The sequence below is a fragment of the Rhinopithecus bieti genome, unplaced genomic scaffold, assembly GCF_001698545.2.
Source record: "Rhinopithecus bieti isolate Rb0 unplaced genomic scaffold, ASM169854v2 scaffold_15087, whole genome shotgun sequence".
Lineage (NCBI taxonomy): Eukaryota > Metazoa > Chordata > Mammalia > Primates > Cercopithecidae > Rhinopithecus > Rhinopithecus bieti.
Genome location: NW_016808547.1, coordinates 114,067 through 126,571, shown reverse-complemented (window position 1 = coordinate 126,571; position 12,505 = coordinate 114,067). Strand labels below are relative to the sequence as shown.

General features: G+C 36.5%; 1 protein-coding gene across 4 annotated transcripts in view; it reads right to left on the bottom strand.

Annotated features, from left to right (window-relative positions):
- Positions 1–12,505, bottom strand: part of EFL1 (elongation factor like GTPase 1) — a 152,532-nt gene that overhangs the window by 118,157 nt on the left and 21,870 nt on the right. For 3 of the 4 annotated variants that reach the window (XR_001888148.1, XM_017886863.1, XM_017886864.1), the window contains exons 5-8: positions 11,842–11,975; positions 10,989–11,126; positions 8,890–9,104; positions 1,426–1,549 (exon numbers count right to left, since the gene is read on the bottom strand). Coding sequence is in view for 3 of the 4 variants with exons in the window: in XM_017886863.1 (XP_017742352.1) it covers positions 1,426–1,549; positions 8,890–9,104; positions 10,989–11,126; positions 11,842–11,975 (611 nt within the window). In the remaining variant the exon portion in view is untranslated. The remainder of the gene's footprint in view (positions 1–1,425; positions 1,550–8,889; positions 9,105–10,988; positions 11,127–11,841; positions 11,976–12,505) is intronic. The other variant, XM_017886865.1, reaches the window with a different exon arrangement.

Below are 12,505 nucleotides of genomic sequence, written 5' to 3'. Positions count from 1 at the left end.
AAAACTTCACTCTGCACGTGCAGGCTCTTTCCATGGACTTCAGTCTAAAATTATGTAAGAAGAAACATAAAGCATTCTTAAACATATTTCTAAAAGTTCACAAGGATAGGAAAATTTTGAAAACCCAAAAAACTCCATCTCATTTCTCTTACCAAACTATGCAGAAAGTTACTAGCAAGAGCACCTTGAGGGGTATACTCTCCCATATACATGAGGTGGGATATATTAATAAATTGATACCTCCTTTCTGAAAAACTATGGGCAACAGTATTAAGAAATTAAGTCATTGGCTTAGAATGCTCAGTTTAAAAAAAAAAGTATCATGAAGACATAAAACTTATCCACAAAGATGTCTATCGTACAATATCAAAACATTTGAAAAAAAACTATGTCCAATCTTAAGAGAATGATTACATAAATCATAGTGCTCTCACAAAATAAAATAACAGTGCTTACTGAATTATTTCATATAATCATCATAACTATCCTATAAGTGCTATTATCTTAATTTTACATATGAAATAACTGAGATAAAAGTCATAGAGCCAATAAGTGGTGGAGCCAAAATTCAAACAGAGTCAACTCTCAAGGCATGCTCTTTCCCACTTAGCTATATTCATTCCCTTTAAAATATATTGTTTATAAAAAAGCTTTTAATGGCAAGGGAAGATGTTCATGATATGACAAAAGCAAAAGGGCAGCTACATTGTATAAACAGCATAATCTCAACTGAGGGATGTATATATCCATGTAAAAAGAATGAAAGAAATTACAAACATCTACTGGCAGTGCTGGCTTCGATTTTTTTGTTTGCTCTGGCTTTATACTTATGAGTACTTTCTAAAAAGAAATGTATATGATTTTTAATGAGAATAAATTTATGAAATCCTGGTTTTATATCAAAAAATAAAGCTCCAAGAAAAGTATCCTTTGAGGGTATATGACAGCATTCCTACACCACCTCTATCTATAGAAGAAGGGGTTTCAGGGAGCATCCACCTCTCCCGATCTACACTGCACAATGACCAGCATGCAGTGAGATAAGGCTTCAACTGAGACTAGGACAGTGTGAACCATACAGGGATGTCTAGAAGAGACATCTCTTTATGGTGACAGACACAAACAAATGCACGGCACAAAATGTGTGCCTTCAGGTGCCCAAGATCTAAGATTTTTGGTCTTCTGAAAAAAAAGAAAAGTAAAAGCAGTTCTTTGCTGACTATACCTAAAAGGACTAAGAACTCTATATGAATGATACCTGTATATGAGACGTGTAAGCCTTTCCCAATTATACACGGTAAAAATTCCCTCATGAACTCACCTGCATAAATTAAAGCTGAATTACATTTATTAAAGATATGACAGGATAGATTTTCATAGGGCAAGAACATGACCAACAATCAAAAGGGATATACACCACATTACCTGATCACCCTTCATGATCTTTTTAGCCTTCATATTTATATAGTAATCTCCCCACAAGGTTTTCATAAGAACTTCCTTTTTGATGCCAATTTTTTGACTGTAGATTCTGGCGAAGTGCTCAATTCTGAAAGAAGACCAAATGTTCACGTTACTAATAACAACGATTAGCATAGGTAACATTTGAACATTTCTGTGACAGGTACTGTTCAAACTTCTTTACATGTGTATTACTAAACTTAATCCACTATCCTACAAAATTTCCCCATTTTACAGAAAAGGGTAATGAAGCACAGAGATATTACGCAGGGAAGAAGTGAGGTGGGGCTTTAAATCCAAGCAGTCTGGCTCCAAAGCCCACGTTCAGGTCTACATTAATATGAATTGTAATACATGCTATAGCTTTGTTTCTTAATTTTGCACGTGTAGAACAAGATAAAACTAGGGCCAAAGCCAAGAAAATGCAAGCTCCAGCTGCCCGTCACAACTATGCCAGCCATAAAATTTTATTTCAGCTACTCACTGCTGTGACAGTTGCTCACAAATGAAAGAAACTCTTGAGCCACAACCCGCCAAAACAAGGTTTTTATTATCCTAGATTAATGATAAACATACACACACTGACTTAACTCTCATCAGCCCACAGAGAAACCAGTTACCACCATGGCCTCCCATCACAAGAGGACAGTCAACAGCAACTAAGGGTGCTACATATAGCATCTGCGTTGTCTGGATAAAGGACCTAAGAAACGCCTTTTCTTTAGAGAACAACCTAATTTAATCTAAGGTTTGAGATTAGAATTTTCAAAGTACCAGCATCTTAAAAGATGCCTGCTCAGGAAAAAAAAAAAAAAAAAAGGATATTCCCAGCTTTTTTCCACACCATACTGAAAGCCCAACCTAATGCAATCACACAAGAAAAGGAAATTAAAAGTATACTGATTAGAAAAGAAGAAATAAAACTATCTTTGTTCACAGGTGACTCTTTAAATCACTCCTCCACAAATGAACACAATGTGAAAGGCTGACAACCACTGGTAGAGTTCCTATGCCTCAAAAAGAAAGCAGGCTCTGCCTTGTTGCCTAACCAGTGGATCGCTAATAAGAGTCAGGCCTCCTCCTGGCTTCCTGTGTTTCTGCACACCCAGAATGGCGCACAGAGCCTTACTTCCAGATGTTAAGTCAGGATACCCCTATCTCTGCGGCTTTTCATTTATCAACACCCAGTTTTGCTAGGCAGGCTGCAACCTGCCATGCAGATTTGCAAAACCAATTCAGGACCTACAGGCAGGTCCAAGGTCAACACATGGAAGGAAACAATAGAAGGCAACCACTGTGGGCTGACTTCCCAGGCATTCTCCAACCTAACTGTAGAAGGGAGCCCTATTCTTTAGCAGTGATGCTCCCTGGGGCCTCAATAAATACAGCTGAAGCTTTGCTCTCCACATTGGCAACTTGGGTCTCTTCTTAGATGGTTAAAACCGGAGCTAATGACTGAGTGATGAACACATGAAACCTGTGACATTTTCTTTCTTTTAAATTTGAATTATTTTTTCACCTGATATAGAACCAATTTTTGTATATCTTTAACTGACACTTACATTCTGACTTTAATTATTCTATTCATATGGTTCATGTCCCTGTCTACTTAACCTGTGAAAATCTCCCCTAAACCATGTGCCTGCAGAGTTCTACTTATAGTTCTATTTTTGTCTCATGTACTTTGTTGTTCTGATAATTGATAGCTAATTTCTTCACTAGTAAACGTGTCAATTATCTGTGCGAAAATGATCCTTATGCCATAATTCATTTACCATAAATCCTATTTTATTGTTAATATTGCCAAATCTCTCTCTTTTCATTCACATTTGGTTGACATAATCTGATCTAAAGCTTTGGTATTTAGCCTCTGTCCATTATGCTTTATGTTTATCTCTTTTACGTAGTAAACTTCTGGATTTATTTTTTTAATAAAATTTCCTTTCTAAAAAATATCTCCTTAATAGGGGATTTGATACATTTATTGGGGCAATCATTTATTGGTACAACTGTTTTGATCAGTTAGATTTCCAGTGTGGTTTGTATTCTTCCAGGATTTTTAAAAAAAATGTTGAGTTGTGTTACCCAGACCGTATTATACATTCTTTTATCTTTTATAATGATGTCAGATAAATATCCTGCTCTTAATTCTGAAAGTGGTAAACTTAAAGATTTTTATAAATAAACACTCTAAAACCCCTATCAAAATCATAAATTATAGTAAGACATTTGCCCATTTCCTAGGCTCTTCCAGTCCACCACATAAAATATTCACACATGTGTACACACATGGGTACATAAATCTTTCAAACTCTTGTTTCTTATCCTTTTCATTCTTTTTCATTCCATAGTTACCACAAAATTTGCTTAACACCAACCCATTCCCCATTACTGCTAGTGCTTTTATTTATTTTTGTCATTAAACAGTTACAATTTTTAAACACTGACAATTTCTAGCACTTCTCCATTCTTGAATTCTATTTTAATTCCTTTCCTCTACAGAGTAACTGCAAACAAGAGTCTAAGAGACCTGCAGACCGATTTATATTCCAAGACTACTGATCTATTCGTTGCCTGTCTTCATGAATGACAACTCAGTCAAGTATGAAATTACTGAACCACACACCCTTTTGCCCTCCAAGCTACGAAGTGGATTACTGTTAACTACAGAATCCTAAGACACGGTTACACAAAGACAAGTAAATCTATTACAAAGGGCTTTTCATTGTCTCTTCTCTCCTGTCCTTATGCTATAAGTTTGGGGACTCAGTTCTATGTATTTAAAGCAAGAACTTAGATTCTTGCTGCTACCCATTCAAGTCAATGTGTTTCTGCTTTTCAGAGCAGACTCTCCCAGATTAACATCAATTAACAGGACAGATTTAGTCAGAAGACCTGGGTTCAGCCTCTAGTCACACTTCTTAATCCTTTCTCACTGCAGAGAGTTTATAGAACCATCCTGCAAATTCTGAAATGTGCTCATTTTCCACTTTTGTGACACACGCAGCTGTCAACTTGGTCTATTCACTGACATTTTAGAGGAAAATGGGAAGGAAAAAGTCTCTGGTGCTTTTATTTTCCACTACTACTTTCCCATAAATTCACATATCAACTTGTTGAGAACAGACACTAGCCGATCTCTAAATCTGACCTTGTCTAATAACAGGTGAACATTCATTTATTGGCTGACAGTATCTAAAAATGTCAGAAGTCAGGGTTCTGTAAATTACCCTTATTCTATCCATTCAACTTTCTTCCCATTCCTTTTCCTTCCACAATAAACTTCCCCCAATTTGTGTGATTGACTAAAATTAGCATAAAACATTAAATTACTTACGAAAATCACTGTAAGAAAGGGACAAGCCTCCCACCTTGTGGTTTACTAGCAGAATGCTCACAAATCAGGAAATCAACAGGTCTGACCCTATTACACGACTGAATGAATCACTGTGAATAAATCTGAAGAAAGCCTTGAAATCATCTTAGCCCAATATTCCTGTTTTTTTCAGATAAGTAAAATGAGGCCTAGAAAGGTGATAATGACAACCCATCAGCCATATATGAAAAGTGCAAATTCTCAGCAGGTTCACAAGTCCTATTTTTATCATATATGCATCACCTCAATTTATTTAAGTCTGGTATGACCTTTCGGGCATCAAATGGACTAAGGTATCTATCATTTATTATAAACAGAAAATTACGATATTATATTACACTGCCCAAGACAAAATCTGGTCAAAGGGAAACTGGAGAACGAGTTCCTGTAAAAAGGAAAATATATTTTAAAAAATGAAGCCAGAGATTTGTTAGGCTACTCCAAACCTTGCATTCTAGTCAGCTCCTGATCCTTTCTTTCTTTCCAATCCTAAATCATACTGATACATGTTGCATGAAGAGACTCTGTTTTCTCCTAGTGCATCAGTTTTAGTTCTATGATTCCCACAAATTACATGCAATATCAAGCCCACAACTAAAGTAAAGGTCATTATGGTCCCACTATTACTTATCCAAACCACAGACATTTTTCTCAAAGTAATAATCTTTTAACTACATTTGGATTTTTTGATTCCACAAGTCAGAAATTGCTATAGTTAAAAAAACGTGATCAATTACCTACTCCATTCTGAAATCTAATGTCACTGTTAACACGGCCTCAGCATGTACAAATCCAGGAGAGGCAATAAGAAGAAATAAGGATCCTTATACCCCATACGGCAGACACCAGAGAAGAACCATGTCAAAAAAAAGACAGAATTCAGAGTCAGGCAGACATTAATCTTAATATCAGCCTGCCTCTTATTAGTCGAGTGATGTTGAACAAAATTTACTCAATGTTCTTGAGACTTAGATAATAAATAGTAATATCTATTTCAAAGGAGTGTTGTCAGAATTTGGTAAAATAATTTAAATAAAGTGACCAACTCAATATTTAGCACATGTACATCTTCATTAAAGCTAGACCAACTTTTGCTACTGTCGGTATAAAAGTTGATATAAATATATTTGTTCATCTATGTATAAATAACTTTAAGAAGATAAAAAAAACTGACAGGAAATAAACTGAGCTAAGGAATAAAATGGGATCCATTTGTGGTACACATTTGAATTTACTCAAGAATAAAGTTAAAAATCAATTGTATATAAAATCTGTAAAGAAATGCAAGACTGGCTCAATATTCAAAAATATCAATCAATGTAATATACCATATTAACAAGCTAAAGAAGAAAACTCATACAAATATATTAATCAATACAGAAAAGGTATGTGACAAAACTGGACACATTCATAATAATGACATTCAGAAAAATATTAGGGGACTTCCTCAACTTGATAAAGGACATCTAAAAACAGCCTGCAGCCCTAACATTATTTCTAATGGTGAAAGACTTAATGCTTTCCTCCTAGATCGAGAACAAGGCAAAGATATCCACTCTCATCACTGTCAGTCAAATAGTGCTGGAAATTCTAGCTAATGCAATCAGCAAAAGAGAAAATAGCATGGAGATAGAAAAGGAAAAAAAAATACAACAATTCCTATTTGCAGACATGATTGTCTCGCAGCAAATTCCAAAATATCTACAAAGAACTTCAAGTGAGTTCAGCAAGGTGACAGTATACAAGATCAACATATAAAAATTAATTGTATTTCTATATACTAGATGTGTGAACACCAAAACTAAAAATATCACTTATAATCATTCAGAAAAATAAAAAATCAAGTGTAAATCTAACTTAACATGTATAGCACTTGTATGCTGAAAACTATAAAATGATCATAAAATAATTTTTTAAAATGTTAAATAAATGGAGAGGCATAGTGTGAGGCACGGAATAGAAAAGATTCAACACAGCAAAGATGTCAAAATTCTCCCCAAATAAACAGGTTTACCAAGCAATTTCCATCCAAATCCTAGCAAGATGTTTTTGTAGATATAGGTAAGATTACTATAAAATTTACATGGAAAGGCAAAGGCCTTGAACAGCAAAAGTAATTTTGAAAAATAAAAATAATGTGGACAGAAATAATCTACCTGATTTCAAGACTTATTAATGTAGCTACACTAATCAAAATTATGTGGTACTGTTGGAAAGACAGACACATAGATTAAAGGAACAGAACAAAACACTCAGAAACAGACCCACACAAGTATGCCCAACTGATTTTGACAAAGGCACAAAAGCAATTCAACAGAGAAGAGATAACCTTTTCAACAAAGGGTTCTAGAGTAAATGGAAATTCAAAGGCCCTCTTCTCCCACAAAAGAAAACCTCAACCCAAGCCTCACACTTTATACAAAAATTAACTCAAAATGGGTCACAGACTTAAATGTAAAAAGTAAAACTAAAACTTTTAGAAAAAAATGAGAGACAATCTTTAGGATCTAGAGCTAGGCAAAGAGTTCTTCAACTTGACTCTAAAATCAAGATCCATAAAAAGAAAAAATGATAAAGGACACTTCAGTCAAATTAAAAACTTTGCTCACTTTGATGGTTGGGAGTGGTGGCTCACGCCTGTAATCCCAGCACTTTGGGAGGCCGAGGCGGATCACCTGAGGTCAGGAGTTCGTGACCAGCTTGGCCAACATGGTGAAACCTTGTCTCTACGAAAAGAAACACAAAAATTAGTTGGGAGTGGTGGTGCGCACCTGTAGTCCCAGCTACTTAGGAGGTTGAGGCAGGAGAATCACTTGCACCTGGAAGGCGGAGGTTGCAGTGAGTCAAGATTGCATCACTACACTCCAACTTGGGCAATAGGGCAAGACTGTCTCAAAAAACAGAACAAACAAAAAAACAAAAAAAACCTTTGCTCACTTTGAAAAACACTATTAGAGGATATGAAGTCAAACTATAGACTGGGAGAAAATATTTGCAAAACACATATGAGACAAAGGACTACTGTTTAGAATAGAAAAAACTCTCAAAATTCAGGAGTACGAAAAAAACACAATAAGAAAATGGGAAAGGATGCGAAAAGACATTTCATTCAAGAGGACCTACAGATGACAAATCAGCATATGAAAAGATGTTCAAGGTAATCAGCTATTATGAAAACGCAAATTAAAACCACAATAGCATATTAGTACACACCCAACAGAACTGCTAAAACGGAAACAGTGACAACACCAAACGTGAACATTTGGAGAAAATGGATCACTGACGCATGCATTGCTGGTGAGAATATAAAATGGTACAGTCCCCCTGGAAACAGTTTGATAGCTTCTTTAAAAACTAAACATACAACTACCATATGACTCAGCAAATGTACTCATAGGCATTTATTCCAGAGAAATGAAACTTATGTTCACACAAAAACCTACACATGAATGTTTATAGCAGCTTTACTCATAATAGCCCAAAAAGGAAAAAAAAAACAGATGTCCTTTAATGGGTGAATAGTTATACTGGGGTACATCCACACCATGGAATACTACTAAGCAACAGAAAGGAACCAACTACAGTATTAACGCATGCAATAACTTGGATAAGTCTCTAGAGAATCATGCTAAGTGAAAAAAGTCAATCCAAAAAAAATCATATATTTTTTGGTTCCATTTCTATAACACCCATGAAATGAGAAATTTGGAGATAAGATAAATGGTTGTCAAGGGTTAAAAAGGGTTTGAGGGAGGGAAGAAAGTAGCTGTGGCAATATAAGGGCAACGTGAAGGAGCCTTGTGGTGATAGAAATGTTCTGTATATTGATGGCAAATGGCAAAGTCCTGGTTGAGGTTATTGTACTACAGTTCTACAAGATGTTATTATGGATAGGAGGCAGTTACCGGGTAAAGGGCACCAGAGAACTCTGTGTATTATCTCTTACAACTGTAGGTGAATCTATAATTATCTCAAAATAAAAAGTTTCACTAAAAAAAACCAATGGCATATAAAATCCACAAGGAGATTTAATCAGATTCAAACAGACTTACCCAAAGCCCCACCCATCTATTGCACTGGTAAACACCACATTTCCCTGTTCTGGAGAGAAGTAAAGCTGAGAATCATCTGTGTCCTCCAAGCCAGTGCTCCAGTCATATACTTGCTCTCCTTGTTCAGAATGTGGATTCACTTGGGATTCAGTCTCTCTCTCTGCTCTTTCTTCTAGGACTTTAGAAGTAAAAAGAGTTCCTGTGAGTGCATTAATCTAGGAGAGATGGTGAAATGGCAGAGTGTCATTCAGATGCTTAGCACACTCACGGAAGGATAAACACTGTTTAACCTGTGGTAGGGCTAGAATCATCAGTCAGTTTGGGCTCATTAAGCACACACGAATGGAGGTGGCATTTACAATCAGTGAATAACTTACATGTATCCATTCTTCCTAAACTCAGCATAACTAAATTCTAAGGCTTTTGGAAGGTCATTTTGTGATTATTAGTTTAAAGTAAATGTTAATGTCATACCCTTAATTTGTTTTTCAGTACTGAGGCCTACTATCACAAAGTACTCATGATTTCCAACCCCACAATCCTAGTTTGTAACCTTAGTCCACTGCCTTGCCATTTCTCACATCGGTTGTCTGAAATGTTCACTACCCTCTTCAGGCCCTCTTCCCAACTCCTAATCCTCAACTACTTTCACTCCCAAATAGGCAGTAATCTTATGTCCTACCTCAGAAAGAAAATGGAACCTATTACTCAGATTTCCTTCAAGTGCCCCACATTTCAATCTACAAGCTCACTTATGTCTGCAAATACCATTGACCTTTCTCCTGCCAATGCAGGGCAGGAGTTATTTTACCTGTTCCTATTTCATTTTTTTTTTTTTTCTGAGGCGGAGTCTCGCTCTGTTGCCCAGACTGGAGTGGAGTGGTGTGATCTTGGCTCACTGCACGCTCTGCCTCCGGGTTCACACCATTCTCCTGCCTCAGCCTCCCGAGTACCTGGGACTACACACGCCTGCCACCACGCCCGGCTAATATTTTGTAATTTTAGTAGAGATGGGGTTTCACCTTGTTAGACAGGACGGTCTTAATCTCCTGATCTCCTGATCCACCTGCCTCGGCCTCCGAAAGTGCTGGGATTACAGGCATGAGCCACCGAGCCTGGCCTACCTCTTCCTATTTCTACAGGGAATGATATCCATCCCTCATTCTTTTTCACTGTTCTGCTTTTATTGTTTCCTGCCTTTAGCAAATAAATACACTCAAGCTGCCCTCATCAATGGCTTTCCACTATGTTGAGGAAAAAATTTCAAACTCTTATGCATGGCATACAAGGTTCACCAACATCTAAATCCTATATCCTTTTTCCCATCTCTTGTCACTGTTTAACATAATCTAATTCTTCAGCTATAAAACAATTTGTAATCCTTAAATGGAACACTGTACTGTGCTTTTTCTTGCCTTTATGACTTTGCCCATCATATTCCTTCTCTTTTGAATGTCCTTTTCCTGTCTACCTGGCAAACACCTACTTTACTTCCATCTCAAGGTTTCCATTGTACAACTTCTAACTCATTCTTCCCTCTTGACCTAGACTGGGTTAGATGGCCCTTATCTATGCTGTCATATCACACCCAGGTCTTATCTCATTGTTCTCCAAGTATCTCTTTGTCTCCCCTATTATACTGTGAGCTCCTTGAAAATAGGAATTCTGACCTGTCCATCTTATATTCACAATCCCTAATGCACAATGGACATTCGATAACTCATTTATTCAACACATATCTATGAAATATTTGCTGAATAAATAAATGAATGAATGCTTGGGTAAAATTTCCTCTAATGACAGGTAATAAAATACTATAGACAGGTAATAAAATCCTAATATTCCTTCACTTTGGAACCCAGATACATTTTTAAACAAGAGGGCCTATTGTCCAAGCTTTATATGATGGGTGATTCCAAAAGATGGAGGGGACTGAGAACATGCTTATTCTGTAGCCACTGTTGTAGAATAACACCAACATGTATGAATATGAAGTGGAAAAGTTCACTTTTCTGTAGCAATGGCTCATACCCAGCTTAGTAACTTCCTTATAACTCTTCTTTGAGACTAAATTTTTTAAATACTAAAGATTAAAATACCTGTTCTAAAATATTCTTGAGGTGAGAATAGGCCTCTTGTGGGGTGAATTTCAGTTCCACTATCAAGCGATCTATCTTATTAATCACTAAAACTGGACGGATGTTTTCAAGCCAAGCTTGTCGCAGAACTGCCTGTGTCTGATAAAAACAGAAAGAAAAATGTAAAACTCATGATCTGAATTAAGTAAAGCACATTAGAAAATACTGATTAATAACCACTCTAGACAATGCCAGTCAGACAAAGGTATTCAATAGGCATTCACAAACTATGTATACAGCACAGTAGCAAAGAACTACAGACAAGAAATCATCATTGCCTTTACACAACTGACAGTTTAAGAAGGACAAATAAGGCCGGGCATGGTGGCTCACACCTGTGTCTCAGCACTCTGGGAGGCTGAGGCAGGTGGACAGCTTGAGGCCAGGAGTTCAAGACTAGCCTGGCCAACATGGTGAAATCCCGCCTCTACTAAAAGTACAGAAATTAGCCAGGTGTGGTGGCACATGCCTGTAATCCCAGTTACTGTGGAGGCTGAGGCATAAGAATCACTTGAACCCAGGAGGTGGAGGTTGCAGTAAGCCGAGATCGTGCCACCACGCTAAAGCCTGGGTGACAGAGCAAGACTCTGTTTCAAAACAAACAAAAACAAAAACAAAGTATGTTAAATTAAAGTCATCATCTCTAAGATCCCTTCAGAACTCTGGTGATTTAACTCCATCACAGACTGGAACGTTACCAAATGTGAAATATAAAACCAACGTTCTGATTGTCAGTGAAAAGCCTAAAGTCAGTCAGTTCCTCCTCTTTCCTCACCCTTAACCATTTAAGTATTTTCTCATCACAATCCATTACCTGTGGACAGACTCCTTCCACAGCATCTACCACAATGATGCATCCATCACAAACGCGAACAGCGGTTGATACTTCTGAGGAAAAGTCCACGTGTCCTGGAGAGTCTATCAGATTAATCAGGTACTCCTCATTACCTAAAATACAATTCGTAAACACACATTTTCAGTTCTCCAGGTATACAATGTTCTTCCTCAGGCATTCTAGAATAAGAAAGCTGAAAGCTTCTAAGAAAAAACTGAACAAAGCTAAAGGAGTTGAAAGCTCAATCTAGAGATACCATTCCAACTTTTCCCACTGATGGGACTACTGATTCCAAATAGCATCTATATGAAATGTTAAAGGACTTCATTATTCTAATAGTTACCACTTAAGAGCTTAATGGGAGCCAGCCACTAGGATACTCACTTTTAATGTGCTAATCACATATTATTGAATTCTTTTTTTTTTTCTTTTGTAAATCTTTTTGTCTCCATATATTTACATTTTATTTTTTATTAATTTTGAGTAAAACATTTTTAAAATAAGGTTTTCTATTTCTGTGCCATCATACTGTATTTTATTTAATGTGATTACACTAATTATTCAAATTGTTATTCATGCCACTTACTGGGTGGGTGACTTTTGAAAATTATTTATGTTTACTTAGTGTCTATTTTTATTTCTT